General features: G+C 35.1%; 1 protein-coding gene across 2 annotated transcripts; it reads left to right on the top strand.

The window, feature by feature from the left end:
* Positions 1 to 1305: 1305 nt before the first annotated feature.
* On the top strand, positions 1306 to 8620 carry LOC120258492. 2 transcript variants are annotated; one of them, XM_039265917.1, is made up of 4 exons: positions 1306 to 1445; positions 5744 to 5815; positions 6158 to 7149; positions 7859 to 8620. In XM_039265917.1, the coding sequence occupies exons 3-4, from the start codon at positions 6191 to 6193 to the stop codon at positions 8346 to 8348; spliced, it is 1449 nt and encodes a 482-aa protein (XP_039121851.1). In that variant the 5' UTR covers positions 1306 to 1445; positions 5744 to 5815; positions 6158 to 6190; the 3' UTR covers positions 8349 to 8620. The 2 variants fall into 2 exon arrangements, with proteins under 2 accessions (XP_039121851.1, XP_039121850.1); XM_039265916.1 differs by lacking the exon at positions 5744 to 5815.
* The last annotated feature ends 10071 nt before the right edge of the window (positions 8621 to 18691 follow it).

Below are 18691 nucleotides of genomic sequence, written 5' to 3' on the forward strand. Positions count from 1 at the left end.
TTCTGAAACATGACTGCGTCTCTATCGCAATGCAAACCAAGAACGAGAGCTACATCTTTAGGCCTGAAACTCAGCAGGTTTTCCCCGATCCTAAATTTATTGGTGCGACCATCGTACCTTTACAATAGAGAATCAAGAAGGGCTCTCTCTTGGAATACAGCTTCCAACTCAGTAAATGCTGCAAACGGTGTCCTTCGGATGATCTCCCAGTGTCGAGGGGTCATGTGAACTTTCAATTCAGCGAAGGTCTCCACTACCGGTGTCAAGTAGCATCATCCATTAACTAGGTTGACCGCCATAATCACAAGCCTGCGAAAATAACAACACATTCAGCAGTATTCATAAATTTTTAAGCAGAAATATAAAGTTATAAACGGTAACCTCTCAATTCTTAAACAGAGATATCACTTGCTAAACAGAGACAACAATACTTAAACAAAGACAACAAAATTTAAACGGTAACCTCTCATTTCTTAAACGTAAATCTCATTTGTAAAACTGCAACTATATCGAAATGAAAGGGGAAACGTACATTATAAACATTACACAAATCATAACAATCGAAAAACTATTTTGATCGTGTACACAGACAAAAATATAAAACAAAATAAAACCCTAGCCGAGAAATCCACCTGCAGACTTCAATATCTTCTAATAAAAACAGAACCATAAAACAAAACCAAAAAATCTTTCTTTGTAACAGAATAGTTAACATAAAACCATAATCAATACCTTAGATTGCAAATTGATGAAATGTCGAATACTTGTGCGGGACTTCTCCTTCGAGACACCGGTGGAAAGGGAAAAGCTGAAATTAGAGAGTATGTGCTGGTAGAGACAACTTTCGGAAAGGAAAAAGCTGAGTTGAGAAAAAACAAATATGCGGCTCCAGCAAAGTCATCTCTTGGGGTTACCCTAAGAAAAACCCTCACTTTCTCTCAAACCGCTGAAATGGTTGCAGTCCCACGACTTCCCATGCAAGGGCAATTTCGTACATAAAATTTTAAAATAACTTCGTTAACCATCGTTACATGGGTTGGGGGTTTGGAAAACATTGAGTTTAAAAAGAATCGGTTTTTAGAGATTTCTAAATTAAGAGGGTGTTTTTAGTAATATTATAAACTTAGGGGTTTTTTTTGGGTAATTTTCACTAAAACCATCATTCATAATTTATTCCTGCAAACTTCGAAGAAAAAAAAAAGAAATTAAAATTAATTTTAGAGGGGTGTAAATAAAAAAAAGACGAGGGTTTAAAAGCGAAAAAACACACATTGGAAGTGGAGTACAAGAGAGCAATCCATCGTCATCACGTCTCTCTTTCTCTCTCTCTCTCTCTCTCTCTCTCTCAGATTCAGTTTTGGATCTCGGTTCGCAAGGGCAGCGAACGAATCTCGTTTATTTGTGTGGAAATACTTCGATTTAATTCGATGAATTCATCCTGTGAGGTATCTCATGTCACACCATCTTCTCGAGTTCTGCTAATTTTTGGTTTCGCGGATTGTTTTCGTGTTAATTGTGTCCTTTTTTTTTTTTGATGAATTTTCAGTTTTGAGATTGCTATGCGGTTGTTGTAGATTTTTGGGTTGTTTTCATTTGTATCTTGGTGGATGTTCGTGGAATTTTGGCGAATAGAATGGGATTATGGTCGGGCGAATGGAGATTTTGGGTTGTGGGTTTTGGTGCTATCGGTGTTCCCTTAAATTGTTTGTTAGGTTTTTATTTGGTGAAATTTTTGTGCAAAATTTGATTTTTTTGGGTGATTTACTGTTGTTGTTTAGACTGATTATGGATCTCAGGTTTGTTGTTTGTTGTTTGTTGTTTGTTGTTTATGGCATGCATTGTAAGAAGATACGGGAAAGTTGTGAGGATGAGTGGCATGAAGTTTAGTGTGGTGAGAGGTTCAACGCTAGTTTTTTAGTGTTTAAGTGGCCGCACGCTAGTTTTTTAGTGTTTAAAGTGGCTCCAGATGTGGTCTTTTGTGATGACTTTGCACTAATGGGAGAAAAGGGTAAACAAATTTCCCAGAATGTTAGTACTGGTTGTAGATTTTAACTTGCAATTGATGCTCCTTATGTTATAGACAAGTATGTTCTTCTTATCAAGGTTTGTATTTAAGCTCAGTTGGAAATTTGGTAGAGTATCTGCGCATTTTGTTTAATGTTAAATTTTCTCTGAGTACCAATTGGTGTTGTTTGGTTTGTTCTTTCGCTCTGATATTATCTTTTTGCAATTTATTTTATTATCTATATATCTATATATGTTTTGTGTGTGTGAGTTTCTGTCTTGCTTTCCCATTGTGCTAGGTGGTTGTGTTAATAATTTTTTAATTATAAGAAAAAATAGTGACATTTGCCCTTTTTCGGATCTAGGGAAGACAATATTGTTGATTTAATGGACTGTATGCATTGGAAAATGTGCTTGAAATTCTGTTTATCGTGTGGATTTTAATAAATTTGTTGCATGCACAAATTTTTGGAGTCATAAATGCAAAGCGTTATCTCTGCATGTATATGATTTGATGAATATTTTGGCTAATATGGTTTTATGCTGCATATCTTCCATGCCATAAGAGATATGATTGCTTGTAATTTTTGAAGTGATCACTGGTTTATCATGTTTTAAAGCCATTAATTTTTCAATATTGTGACTTCTAGCTGACTTCTCTAGTTGAGTTTGTTCTAATTTAAGATTAGTTATTTTTTTTAATAGTTTATAATTTTTCAAGGAATATAAAACTAGCTTGTCATTTCAGAAGCTACCGATGGAGGGTATTATCTTCTGAATGTGGATGCCATTTATTTCAGTCTTTTGATTTTGGTAAATGTTTCACGTTAAATAATTGTTTGTAAACACCCTATCAATATGATAATGCCAAAAAAAGGTTCATAATCAAAGGGCATATTATTAAATAATTTCCATATCATCAAATGACTAGCTATGATAAATAGAAATATTATATCATTATGCCATCTTTGAATGATTAGGATATATCATGTGGTCAAATGATTTAACACATTCCATTTTGAAATTCTATTTACTTTGCTTAACCTATCAGGTTTTTTCCTTAGATGTCACTTGATTTCAGATTTCTATAGTTCTGATTACCAATCCCTCATTTGACATGTTCCATTATGTTACCTTGTGGTTCTAACGAAATGTCTCCTAAACAAGGTGGTAAATGGAACTAGCATAAATTGTATATTCAAATATACGTTATTGTCAAATTAGTCACCGACAATCTTCACCATCAGCAAATTTCTTACTGAACATTGGGTTTCACCAAATAACGTTCTCTGTACATTAAAGAGATTTTTATTGAACATATTTTAATCTCATTCTTTGTGACATCTTCCATCATGACAGGATTCCTGCAGTTCATAGCATGCTAGTTAAAATTAAATTCCATCCATCACCACTCATAGTGTTCATTCATTACTAGATAGTCTAGGCTTGACTGTTAATTTTGAAAATGTGGTATATTCTTGATTCACTGTGCACATTAAAACTTGAATTGTCTTCTGTTGGGCAAACAAGCTTTTTGTTTGTTTGGTTGAATGTTCTTCGTATCAATATTTTGCATTCTAGTTCAACTGATCATTCTGGTTAAACATCAGTGTAGTATCTTTTCTTTATCTTAACCATTTGTGGGTTCAGTAAGTGCATTGATTGACATTATTTGGTTGATCCTGTCAGGGCTGGTGATGCATTATGTGAACATTAGGCTGACTAATATCTTTTACTGGAAACTATTCAACCTTTAGATTTATATGATTGTTATGCCATTTTAAAATGATTAACAATTTTTTGAAAGGATGGTTTTTAATTTATTAACCAACAATTTTGATCGAGTTTATCTAAGTTGGGTTGCTTAATTATGTAACTCTTTATTATAGTTTCATCGAGTAATATACATGGATGCACCATATTTGGAAACTTAGTGAAGGATACTACTTGAGCATTGCGGTTTTGTAACTTTGTTGTCGGTTTTATTCTTCTAATTTTGTTAAATATTTCACCTTGATGAGTAAAATTTTGTTATGCATGGATGCCAATGAGAAACAATATCAATGAACATAATAGTAGTGCACTTTTTTATGGCCATATGTTTAGTTTTGATGATTGATGAATAGAAACAAGTCACTGTACTACATTGGCATGATAAGAGTGTATTATACAGTGTGAATCATTTAAGCAAATATGAATTTATTTCCTCCTTGAAGTACATTAACCTTATTGGTTGATGTTTCTTCTGCTTATAACAGATCTAATTTGAATTTGTATTATCTTTATTGATCTCTCATCTGATACATCAAGTTATCTTGCTATGGTCTGATGAAGTTATGAACCACCTCAAAGAAGCCAGGCACAAACACTATATTTTGTTTAATTGTGTGGAAAACAGATTAGTCAGATATATCCTCTTGTGGTTCATGCATGCTTCAGTCCGAATATAAAACTCAAATATTGTTGTGACATCATTAGGTAAAGTTTAGGATAGAGAAAAAGAGTATGCAAGTTATAGCTTATTAAATACAGTGACACCGAAAAAAATTCAATCCAAACATATGGAGAAGAAAGACAAGCTTAAATGGACAAGTTTTACTTAATAAGGCAGAATCTTGGGTGTGAATTGCCTTCACAATAAGAAATAGTCTATTTGTACTATTAGATACCTAACTTAATATCCAAATGCCAGAACTTGTCTTATGAACTTCTCTTATGATGGGCCACTTGGCGGGCTTCTGATTTTTGCATTGAAACATGCATAAATAGCGAGGAAGGTTCAGTAGTGAATTTTTTTTCCTTAGGAAGGCTGTGTATTATTTTTCTTTTTGGCCTGGACCTCTCAAAGCTGTACCTTATTATGTGAGATCATATTAGGGTCCTTGATTATTGAGGATTCATGGTTTACACAGTTGTAGATGATGAGACCTGATTTATAATTGTTTTTGGATTTTGATCCTTGTTTTATAATTTGGTATCAAAAACCATTTTTTACCAGAGGTTGATATTAGAAAAAAAAAAAATAATCGTCATCATTAGATACATTTTATGCACTACTGGGAGAAAGCTACATGTCTAATGAAACCATTAGAACTGCTATTTCTTTTCAAGTGTGAATCTTTGAATTCCAGTAACTGATGGATAATTATTTGTTTCTATTTTTGGACAGATAGTTAATGCTTGTCATGTGCTCTTCATGTCTTGCTAAGCTTTCTTCATAACCATTAACCCAACATACACGTCTAGGAACTTTTCGTTTGGAATAAGTTTTCAATACCTTCAAATTGTGGTGAAGAATGTTTTTTTTTTTTATTCTCTCTCTGAGAATCAATTTTCACCTGTATTTTATTTGTAATTGCTCTATTCTTACATTTAGAAACGAATATTATCTATCTTGACATTCTTGTTTTGACTTCCTCTTGATCCCTTTATTTTAGGAGGAAGCCACTAATATTGTATTTATTTGCTCTTGTTTGTTCAATGATGGGTTTTGAGATTTTAAGCTACTTTGATTCTTTTACATCATTATCTGTGTTGTTATAGAGCTTGCTGATCAGATTTTTTTTTCTTTTTTATATCAGCACATAGGGAAAGTGAATCTTGATGGATAATATTTATTATTTTTTTTTTTTGAATTTTTGTGCTTCATATGACAACTTTAAAGTTGCAATCCTTATGGGCTCAAATCCTGCTGACAACTGTGGCTGTCAATTCTCATCATATTTCTGTATGGTTGCAGTTATGTGCTTATTCACCATATGCTGCATCTAGTTGTACACAGCACACGCTTGGTGCTTTCTTGGCTAATATGGTAATATTGGGGCTTGCTGTTCCTTCAATCCTCGAGCTTTCTCCATTATCATTCTTTTCATGATATTGATCCATTCCACTGTCTCTTATGTGGTCCAAGGACCTCTGTTTGCCACCTGGCTATCACAAAAGTGACTTTAGATTGCAAGCAAAATCAAATCACTTATTTCTTCACTTCCATGACTCATTGCCATCTGCTGTTGGTCTGTTAACTTCTTATACTTTCTGCCAATGTTGGGCATTAATTTCAATTTAGATTTACACAGATTCTCCTGCTTTCAATTGTCTTTATTTTGTTGAAGAAACAACATACTGAAGTATTTCTCTTCTTAACTCCTGGCAGGTAAGATAGAAGCTTTTGAAGAATGAGGAACTAATGGCTGCTGCAGAAGCAAGGGCTGCTTGGCAGCGTACCGCAAACCGGTGCTTTGTTCAAGAAGATGCAAAAAGAGCTCCAAAATTAGCATGCTGTCCATCTTCATCGTCGCCACTGCAAGCTGATTCAAGCAATGGCAATGATGCCAATGGTACTGATCATACTGCTTCGAGTTTTGTGCCATTGAATTGGAACCCCATGAATTCCAATTTACCACCAGACACAAAATGGTGGCTTCAGTTGCAACCTCACTTTGGGTATCATAAGGACATTACACGTGAACAACTAAAAGCTTTAGAAGATGAGCTTGAAGCAGAGGGTGAAAATGCTGTCCCAATTTCTGAACTTGATGAGGAGACATTGCAAGACAGATCTATGGATGTTGACCTGAAAAAAACAGATTGCTCTTTGGACTCTCCATGGAGTATGATTTCTACAGCATATATGAAGGGTGATAATGACAGCAAGGTTGAAGAGATAAAGGCATTCGATGTTAAATTACAACAGCCGCTTAAACGTAAAGCTGAGATGGAAGAATATTTTCTGCAGGATGAGGAATTTATGGACTGGAAATCAGTTGATCATATAATTTCAAAAGCAAAAAATTGCTCAGACATGCGAGCACCATGGACTGATGGCAAATCTGAGCCATGGTGGCGCATTACTGACAAGGATGAGCTGGCTTTGTTGGTTGCTAAGAAATCGTCACAGCCTATTGAGAACTGTGATCTACCCAGCCCAACCCTAACAGTGCCAATTGGCACAGACCCGTTTGCTTGTCTTGAGAGTTTGGATGGCCAGCAGATTTTCTCATCATCACTTGGTCGGAAGTCACATGTTGGAATTTACAATGCTGTTGAGCTCACGCAACATCAGTCTGCCTCCAGAAAAATGGATGAAAAACATTGGCCTCCTCCTGATGCAGGGCGCTTGGCTTATAACACTGAGAAACACTCCAGGTATAAACAATTTAATATCGCTATTCTCTATGTATATATTGCAGTTGATGAAAATTGTCTAGTAGATGAACATTTCATGATCAGAATGAGTTGATCCCGTTTTCATTATTCATTTTATAGTTATATAACATGGCAACACCGTGCTGGTAAGCTTTAGTTATGGGTTGATAAATAACACTTGCTCAGAGCTAGAGTTATTTGGGAGTTCATTATATGTGCACAGATAACCAGGTTAAGTAGTATGTCATGTGTAATATCATATTCATTTGCCTTTAGCCTTGTGTATTATGGAAACTTTTTTTTTTTTATCTTCAAAATATGTTTTTGCGGTGCAGAGGATTGATTTCCAGGGGCAGGTAAATTGCTTGGTTTTGGTGCAGCAAATCTGTTTTGATTATTATATATCATGCTACTCTTTCTAAACATTGCTTTCATACTCCACAAAATATTTATGGACTTTATTTAGAAATTCATGCTGACTCCAGTGATTATCTGACGGTATTTTCCTATAAGGTTCACTAGTGAGTTCCATAAGTTTCTGTTGATTTATGTTTGTTTATGATCTTCAAATATTTTTAAATGTGGGGCATAATCTACTATTCCGCTCAAGAATCTTTTATCAAATGGTTAGTTTTCCTTACCTCTCTTCATCCCATGAAAAACTTTTTCTTCATAATCGATGATCTCATTCGTTTTCTACCGTATACAGTGGTTCACAAACGTATAACACCACAAAGAAGGATCCACCAGAGAATAATCCAAATTTTGGCAGCAACTCAAGCAGAGCTGAGCTCTTGGAAGCTCTCCGACACTCCCAAACACGAGCAAGAGAAGCCGAAATCGCAGCAAAGAAAGCTTATGAAGAAAAGGAACACATTCTCAAGCTTTTGTTCCGACAAGCATCCCATCTATTCGCATACAAGCAATGGTTAAACATCTTACAATTGGAGAGCTTGTGCCTTCAGCTCAAGATCAAAGACCATCAGATCTCAAATATATTCCCTATTCTTCCCTGGATGCCTCTTAAAGGAAGACCTTCGAGCAGAAACAAAAGCAACAAACCAGCGAAGGGAGCGGGGAAAAGGGCGAAGAAATGTGGCATTTGCAGGTATGCGGTTGTCTTCGCCGTTGGTTTGGGATTGGCCGGGGCTGGGCTGCTCCTTGGTTGGACACTTGGCTGGTTATTTCCTAGTTTCTGAACTCCAACACAGTAGTAAAAAAAAAAAAATAGTGGTTTGAGTTGTCACAATTGAGGCTCTTGTTCATGGTCTATAATGTGATGGTTTATATTTTACATGGGAGTTTTCTTTCAATGTAAATAAGATTTTATTGTATATAAGTTGCTGAGATTTCTAGTGTTGTACATTTGTAATTAAATTGTTCTTGTTTAGGGCTTAGTTGAGATTGAAAATAAACTCACATTTGTGTGAAAATGTTGGTTCTTGAAGGGTGAGCAGAGAATTATAAGTTTTATAGGGATGTATATGCAATTATGAGGTCTTACAAGGGTATATATATGTGATAAACTGAAGGGAATATGGGTAAAATTTCTATAAAAAAAAAAACTTTGATTACACAAAATTTTTTATGGTTTACAGTTTTTATTTATTTATTTATTGATAATTGCAACAAGCCCAGTTGCATTTTTATTTCAGGAGTATTCTAAAATGGGTGAAATCTTAAATAATAAACTGAAGGGAATATGGGTAAAATTTCTAAAAAAAATCTTTGATTACACAAAATTTTTTATGGTTTACAGTTTTTATTTATTTATTTATTTATTGATAATTGCAACAAGCCCAGTTGCATTTTTATTTCAGGAGTATTCTAAAATGGGTGAAATCTTAAATAATAAATGGTGATAATCTATAAATGATTAAAGGGCTTTCTAAAGTTGTGGATTTTAAATATCACATACAACAATTGCTTATAACCTTCTAGTTTGAGAACCTCTATAAATATAATTGTTAATTAAAAAAAACTTTGATATTGAGGCATTGTTGGATTTTATTTATTTTCAAAAAATAAAATTCAGAATTAGCACTGAAAAGAAATTACCAACTTTTGTGTAAACGTATATGCAAATTTCTCACATTAATACATGTTAAGCATTCACATTATGCAACGCCATTTTAAGTTATATCACATGAAAGAAACCCAAATTTGACTCAAATAAATAAATAAAAACCCAAACTTGACTGCAATTAAATATTACACCTTGGTTTGACAAAGTCATTTGATAAGTTGATTCCTTTACTATTTCTTTAATTAATGTGGATTAGTTCAAGCAAAACACAAGTTATTTATTAGCCGACCAAAAAGTTAATCAAGATTAGCGGAACATAATTAGTGTTAATTAATTAAGTCCCCAGATAATGCTCCAAGTAATGTCTCATGACAAAACTAGATCAAATTGGCGTCATGATGCTGCGTAGGGTGCTTGACATATAGTCCAGAGCTCGATCCCTATCTCGCGTAAGGTGAGCGCGGCTGGTGGTGAGCGGCTGGCTCCCATGTTCGTGCTCGTGTCCGTGACACTATCGCTGTCAGAATCAATTTCTGAACTGCCATCGTAGTGGTGGTTAATATTTCGAGGGGAGCCAATAGCGTATTCTTAACCTTGTCCTTGGATACATGTTCTGCTCCATATATACCTTCATCATTTTGGTTTCCAGGATAGAAGAGAAATTATCAAAAAGCTGAATTATTATTCAAACTTTGGTGCATTTGCTCAAGTGTCACTGGTTCTATTACAAAAGACATTAGTGTGAGAAGTTTATTGTCCAAGTTCAGAACTATTGGACACAATAATGATAACAGATTGGTGTACTTATAACCCAAACTTCTTGTTCCTTAATGAGGCCACACGACTAAATGGTCAATTGGTAGCCGAGTCCTAGTTAGAACCCTTCGAAAGTGGTGAGGGTCTGAGATCACGGTGAAAAGCATGTTCTTGGAGTGTGAGTGGTGATTGTTTGTTAGGTGGTTCCAGGCTGCTGCAAAGTGTCTTGACGCTGCATCGCGTGCCTTCTGTGACTTGTGCAAGCTGCTGAACTTTCTGGGATGCTGGCCCAGCCACTCATTTTAGCATTTAAGGGCACATGACTGGACATTTTTGACTATATACCAAAGTAGTAAGATCCGGCCTGAGTATTGACCAACCAAGCTAAGGGGTCAATGGTTTATAGGTTTGATTGGGTTGAAACCGGGGTCAATAATAAATTATTAAAAAAATATATTATAATAATTAATAATGATAAAAAAATAATATAACCTATATTTTAATAATTAAAAAAAAGAATGAGTTAAATATAATATTTAAATTTTAATTTATATTCTTTATTTTATTTTTAAAATATCTGAAATATAATTAAATTTAATATTTAAAATTTTAGTTATATATTGATTTTTTAAAAATATAAAATATTTTAAAAAAACCTAATAATCGTCCTATCAATTCCCAAGACTCCCAACTTGGGGCTCACAAAAATAAAATACAAAAACTCTCTTCCTCTTGCATCTTCCTCTCGTCATTGCCCTTTCTCCCACTGGGCTCTCTCTTGCTTCTTCCACTCCCTCACTTTCTCTACTCTTTTTTTAGATCCGACCGGGCTAAAGGGTTCTCGGGTAAGCTTGAATTGGTCGGAGGGTGGCAGAGATTAGCATCAGGTTCTCTTTACACCGAGGGTTTCAAGGGGCATGTCCGAGGCCGCGCCACATGGCGGTCAGGTTCGGTTGAATGCGGTTTGGTTGAGGTCACGACCTATTCTGCCACCATCGCGTGGTCAGAATAAAAAAGCCAAATTGATTAGAAGAATATGTCATGGGAAGATGGATTTATAGTGAAGGATGGGGGTACCGGCTGATTTACCCGCTTGCAGGTTCAAGGGTATACTCTCGAGAGATTGAACACAGCAATTCATAGAATCGGCCGGCAGGCCAAATTTGAGTAGCAACCATTTTTTTGCTGGCCTTGTAGCAAATTCTGGGAAAGCCTTGCCTGGTGGTTAAAGTGAAGATCGTGTTGCTTAAGAGGTGGAAGCAATGGGGAATGACCCAAATTATTAATTTATCCAGCGGTTTCTTCCTTATTTAATGTCGCTCCAAAGAAGCGGTGCAATTTGTTATGTTTGAGGGTCCTTAGTCCATCAGTGGATTGGTTCTCCAACTATCCATAGTCCAGTCTGACGATTTTTGCTCTACATCTTACCTAGGGCATATATGGTAAGTCGGCCATTTCATTCAAGCTTGGCTCATTCTTATTTAATGAAGCAGGCTTGGTAGAACACCCCTATTGAGACTTCATTTTTTCATGTTGTCCAAAAACAATAGTTACTATTTTTAACAGAAACTCGAGGCTACAAGTAAAACTTATTCGAGCTTAGGTAACTCCGAGCTCGGCACTGTTCACGAGAAAGGTCGGAAGCAACGAAACATTAACTGGTAAAGGAAGCGACTATTATTTTTTTATTTAGTAAAAGTGTCGATTAAAACATTTAATGATTATTATCAAGTGTATTTCGACTCGATTTGAGTTTGAGGGATTAAAAAGAACAATTTAAGCTTATTTGTTAAATCATTGCGTTTGAGTTCAAAGGCATTAAAATCTTTATTAAATAAGTTGAAATAATTACAATAATAACAAAATAAACATTTAGCTGATGTAACTATCTATAAATATTTTTTCGATATTATTAACGATCAATAGTAGCTTGTTAAGCTGACACTATGAATGGATTGTATTAATGATTTATTTACAAATAAAATTAAATATTCCTCGCTTGAGGCACATATACAATAAACAAGTTTGGTACAAAAGATTTAATGAGAACAATTTGGTGTTGAGAAGCAAAACAGTTGTCTGTGAACTCCATTTAACTTAATAAATTAGCCTTTGAGGCACCCAACAGTGACCTTCAAATAATCAGTTAAGAGCCATATATGTGTGACTCAGAATGAGCAGGCATGGTCACAAATACACCTTAATATATATATATATATATATATATATATATATGCTCTCTCAACAAGCTTATAAACAAGCTTGTTGTGAGCCGAAAGGAGGCCAGGAGCTTTTTGGTGCTGAGTTTGACTCGTTTGATAATCGGGGCTTGAGGATGATGTTCGAAGCTGCTCGTTTGTTATGAAATTTGAACCTAGAATGAGCCCTTATCGGAGGCGGACACGGCGGCTGAGCTGCACAGCAGCTCGGCTCAGTGCACCCCTAATCTTACCATTGCCATGGTATGGATATAGATTCATCACCTTCCAGTTAAATGGTGGGAAGAATAAACTTTGGAAGACATTGCTAGTAATGTTGGCAAACTCCTAAAGGTAGACGAACAAACATCATTTTTGAAAAGAGGTAAATATATCAAATTTTGAGTTGAGCTCAACTTGGCTCGAACTCACCTCTCTGAGCAGGAGCCACGAGTTTGGTGTGATGAAGACAGAGTCGCTCTGCGGTGCCAGCCGCAGATGGTGCCTCTCTACTCTACTACCGGTCGCGGTTTTGTCGGGCATGGAGAAGCTAGTTACGTGCCATGCAGAACTCCACCGTACGAGATCCCTCCATGCTTTGACCATCTTATCCGGAATAAGGCCATAACAAGGGTTAGACCAATAGAGGCAAGGTTTCTTTACTAAGCAAGTAGCGCATGCTTCATTTGGTTGTTTGGTTGACCAACAAGGATAAGAAAACGATTGGCAATCTAACTACAACCCCGGGATATTAGTTTCTCGTCGCTAGTGAGGTTGTGGTCGTGGAGGCTCCCAAAGGTTTACCTCACATGAACAACACGTACCAACTATAAGCCGTGATAGGAGCGATGATCAAGCTTTGTCTGACAAGCTTGTAATCCACTTTGCTTAATCGTTAGGGGGAGAAATCTTCTTGTGGACGGGGAGACTATCGTTTGTCACATTAACATCATGATCATCACTTTAGAGCATTGATTATGAACAAGAGGTGAGTAATAAGGGCGATATCAAGATTGAAAGATCCCCACATCGTCAAGATGCATGTCGAAATGGAGTAATGCCTTGGAAGTTGAACGGACACTTTACTACCTTGCAGACAAAGGCATCTCCAAATATGGTAAATGTTCAGCTTCTAGAGGAGCATAGACATAGTTGTCCTTCTAGCCCATCTATCTCAAATCTGAAACGACCACCCTAGCATACAACGGTAATTTCCAAGGTTAAAGAAGTTTGCCATGTAGATGAAATCCCGCAATGTTCCTTTCTCACTCGAGATTCATAACCTCAACCTTAATAGAGGGACAAAATCTCTGTGGGGAAATAACTTTCCAACATAATCAAATTACTCAAAGTGTTTCAAAAGTTTCAGGGTTCTAAAGGCCAAACTATGAGATAAAGAAATGAAGTTAGAAGGGGACTAAGAAGAAGTCTCAAAGGGTGACTATTTGGTAAATGATTCCATGGAGATGGATGATAAGATGACTTTAGATCTAGTGTAAGAAGATATTTGCAAAAGTAATATAATTCATAGGCAACTCAGCTAATAGGACAGTTCTCATATAAAGGGATGCTTAGAACAAACATCTATGGAAACTTGATCACTTCCTTCGCTCTAGGACTCTTCTTTTACTTTCTTTCATCAATTTCTTTATTATCTACTATTTTTCATGACCTCAACTAACATCATGTGTTGGAACTGCAGGGGGATTGGCAAGTTTTTTATCTAGTAATTTCTTTCTAATTAATTCCAAGTTGCTTAGATCATGTCCATTGTATACAATGGATAATCAGTTGAGGCACAAAGGAACTTGTGGCCTGAATGAAATTATATTTTCTTTTTAAACTTTTCTGGGATTATCATGGGAGACTTTAATACTATTTGCTCTTAGAATGATCACAAGGATGGTTCCTTTGTTACTATACTTGCAAATCTTTGCTTCTTTAATAATTTTATTGCCTCTAATTCTCTTATAGATATTAATTTTGTTGGTTTGAATTTCACATGCATGGTTTAATGGTAGATCTGGTACTACTAGAAGATAGTCCATATTAGATAGGTGTTTGGTTAATATTTATTGGGCTGACATGTTTAGTAAATTTTTTGTAGCTTACTTGTCTAGGATTTCTTCTGATCATGCACCTTTACTTTTTACCACTGGTCTCATGCTCATTCTTGTAGGAAAATCTTTAGATTTGAAAATTTCTAAATTGATTATATCAACTGTCACAATATTGATAGAAATATTTCAAGTTCTAATTCTCACTCCACGCCCTTATACTCCTTTATTCACCAACTGCAGAGAACTACGAGATGCTTTATTAATTGGTCTAGTAATGGTTTAGCCTCTTTTGACAAAGATATCAAGATGCTAGAGCTTAAGATTTGTTGCTTTGAAAACTTGGGTATTAAGATTGATTATCTTGACCATGAGAACTTCACTAGTATCACTACCCATCTTAGAGCTCTTAACAATAGATTTAATGCCCTTCTTAGGCATAATTACATAAAATGAGCTCAAATATATCAGCTTATGTAAGTCTATAGTGGTGATCTTAACACTATCTTCTTTTATAACTCTGTTCGAATGAACAAACATAGAAACACAATTTTTTGTGTATAGGATAGAAATGGTCAGCCCCATACAGATTATTCTCCTATTGAAACTGTTTTCTTGAATCATTATTCCTCTATTTGGGATAATTGCAATACTCTTTCCTTCTTTGAACTCCTTCAAGCTCTGCCTTCTAAATTTCTTGCTTTTACTAGCTCTAACAGTGATTTCCTGACCAGAAAAGTTTCTAAGCTGGAAATTTACAGAGCTTTAATGTCTCTACCTTTAGGGAAAAGTCTAGGTATGGATGGCTTTAACATAGAATTTTTTAAATATTATTAGCATGGCATAGAAGAAAATCTTTTTAATGTTGTCACTCGCTTCTTTAATGTCTCCAATCCCCTTAACTCTTGGAGTATAACAAATGTGGTTCTCATTCCTAAGAAGGATAACCCTAAGGTTGTGTCTGATTACCGTCCTATCTCATTATGTAATGTTTGTTATAAAATCATAGCTAAGATCCTTGCCAATAGACTAAAATTTATTCTTCCCAACATAATTGGTAAGGAACAAGCTGACTTTATTCGTGGATTGCACTTCTACCGATAAGATAATTGTTATCTAGAAAGTAGTGCATACCCTTAATCAAGACTTGAATATGGCTTCGTAGGATAATTATAAAGGTGGATGTGGAGAAAGCTTATAATACTATTTTGTGGAATGCTATTCTTGCCTCTCTTGTTAAAATGCTTTCCTACTATATGGTCTCTTGGGTTAGAGCTTGTATTACTTCCCCAAACTTCCCTTTTCTCATTAATGATCAACCCACTCATTATATTAAATCTGGAAGCCTCCAGATCTATGGCTTGAAACATCAAATTTTGCCTTAATATTTACTACAACTTGATTGGTCAAAAGCCTAATGCTTCCAAATCACAGTTTATTTTCCAACCTAGTTTAACAAAAGGTTGTCCATGAGTATCAGTTCCATCATTTTAAGGAAAGCAATGGCGGATCTACATTATGATAAGTGGGGTCCATGGACCCCCATTTTTTTTTAATTATAATATATGTATATATAGGTTTAATTGTCGTACAGGTCCCTATAATTGTGTACTTTCTATCCTTTTAATCCTAATATTTTTAGGTACAATTAAGTCCTCATATTTAGTCAAATTGAGTCATTCTAGTCCACAGTAATACTTTTAGAGACAATTAAGTCCTTGCAATTTACGCCCATCTACACATCGGACTAAAATGACTTAATTCGACTAATTATAAGGATTTAATTATAACTAAAAATATTGCAAGGACTAAAAGGGTAAAAAATACACAATTACATGGACCTATACAGTAATTAAACCATATATATATATATCATCCCGAATTGTTGTCTCGAAGTTAACCCCACTTACGAAATTAGCAAACCACACCTACGGGGTTAGTAAGGTTGTAGGACCTTTAATGTTTGATCTTTTTGGATAATGGATACCAATATGGTATTCCCACATTGCTTTAGAGCCTTGTCTCATGAACAAAGGTAAGCAACATTAGAGTAGTCTATATGTGTGTGTGTGTTATTGATCTAGTTATTCATGCTACTAATTAATGGTTTTTTTTTTGTGTTGCAATATATTGACATGATTCGATTCTGCAACATTATCTTCATGTCTATTAATTAATAACTTCTATTTATAAAAAAATATATTTTAGCATTATTTTAATATTATTTTTCAAAACATGAACAAAAATATATTTACATGTATACCAACTCTATTTAATCGAATAAAAGATATGATTATTAGGCAATTACTTATTTGCACCAAAAGAGCCATTAATATACATATATGGACCCCATAGTGTAGAAATCCTGGACCTGCCACTGAAGGAAAGTTTCCAAAGCTCAAAGTTGGTAGCCTTTTGAAATCATCAAAACATTTTCTCTAGATGGTAAAATCGTTTTTATTAACAGTATCCTCATGTCTCTAACCCATTACTACTTGGTTGTGTACCCCATTCCAGGCTCTATTTTTAATAATTAATTGCATAGCTAGAAAGCTCTTTGGTTTAAAAGCAGTCAATGGTAATGGCATTCCTCTTGTTTCTTGGAATAGAGCTACTCTAAACAAAATTGAGGAGGGCTTGGCTATTCACAATTTTAGGCATTTGAAGACTACTTATTTTTTTTTTTCTAAGAATGCTTTGAGATACTTGAATAACTACAGTAGAATTTGGGCTGATATTAATTCCAGATATGGTAGAATAAAGCCCTGGAACCTTGGTATTCGTCCTACATATTCTTGGTACTTCAGAGATCTTTGCAAAAATATTTAGTTCATTAAATGCCATCTCTTGTTAAAAAGTTTTAATCCTTAGAACATTTCTCTTTTTGATCTTATGTGGTGTTTTGACATACCACTTAGTCATAAACCCACCTTCGTTAAAATGGATTTGTTGAATAATGAGCTCCATATCTCTAATTTTGTTGAGAAGACTATGGAATTGAAACTTTATCAACTCCTTCTTGAGTGATTTCTTGAACTCTCCCATTATGAATAAACGTATCATCTATCCAGACTAGCAAAATACCTAGGTGTGGCTTCCTAATTCCAATGGCACTAGTCATGTTAAAATTGTTTAGAACTCCTTCAACAATGATAATACGGAGGACTACACATGGAGGGGCTGGAAGAATCTTTGGACCCTTTATGTTGCCCCTAAAGTCAAGTATTTTATCTAGTTGCTCTTCCATGGTAAAATCAAAGCCTTGACTTTCTTGAATTCTTTAAATGTGGTCTCAAATATTGCTTGTATCAAGTGTGGTGAGAGAAACAAAGATGTGGATCATCTTTTCTGCTCATGTGCCAAAATCTAGCTAGTCTGGGTTAAAATTAAGGAAATTATTATGGATCATTTGAATCTAGTTAGTAACATTACTGCTGGTTATTGGATTAAAGATCTTCATTCTTCCATATAAGGCTAAATGGAAGGCCTTAGTAAGTGCTGCTATAATTTGGTATATTTGGAAAGCTAAATGCAACACTATCTTCATATTATTATTGATTGATTTTAGCAGGATAACATATATGGCTCTAGACCATGTCAAAGAATTTACTAAAATTAACAATTTACAAATGGGGAAGTCTCTTACAAATAACTTCAATTCTTATAGTCCTCATTATTTTTTATTTATAGATGCTAGTTGGATAACAAAGAATAGATTTGGAGGATTGGATTTCATTATCGTGGGAGCTAATTGTCATATTGTTGTTGTAGAATGTTACGAAATTGAAGTTGTTTATTGTTTAAATGCTAAAATGCAAGCTTTGGAGATGGAAATTCATATCACAAAGGATTGGAATATAGATATTCACACAGCTTTTACAGATTGCTTATAGCTCAAACAAGCAATAATCCAAGGAAGATATGTGAATGCCTAAAGAAAGAGCCAACTTTTTATCAATACTGTTAGTTCCACCAGTGTGGTTTGTGGGTTTTAGGGAATACTCAAGCACTCATAGATCTCACACAAACCATCAAAAAAAGTTCATACAAACAAAACAAGAAGGAGACACGCAAGATTAGTAACCAGGTTAGCGTCCACTCGCCTTTACGTCAAGGGGCCAAGCGGGAATAAACAATCCCTAAAAAGGGTAAAAAAATACATGAGTTCAAACACTCATACTCTCAAACAATGAAGATCACTATTCTCTCTAGATTGTTTAGTGCTCGCCAAATCTCCTACAGAGTCGCACTTCGATCTACAAGCAAAGGTGATTTACAATCAGCGTCCCAAATATAGCACATACCTCTTTTGAAATCTCATGACTACTAATTTAAAAAACCTTCAGAAATTAGGTGATTGCAACTCATTGTAACATAAGTTTACTAACATAATACATTGTTGACTTGGTGAGGTTAGGTTATGTTGCAGACCACCTCAAGACCCATCAACCTCTCGGTCAAGCTTAGTCCAAGTCGATGTAGCCAAATCTCGATCCGTGTCGCCG

The sequence above is a fragment of the Dioscorea cayenensis genome, chromosome 4, assembly GCF_009730915.1.
Source record: "Dioscorea cayenensis subsp. rotundata cultivar TDr96_F1 chromosome 4, TDr96_F1_v2_PseudoChromosome.rev07_lg8_w22 25.fasta, whole genome shotgun sequence".
NCBI lineage: Eukaryota > Viridiplantae > Streptophyta > Magnoliopsida > Dioscoreales > Dioscoreaceae > Dioscorea > Dioscorea cayenensis.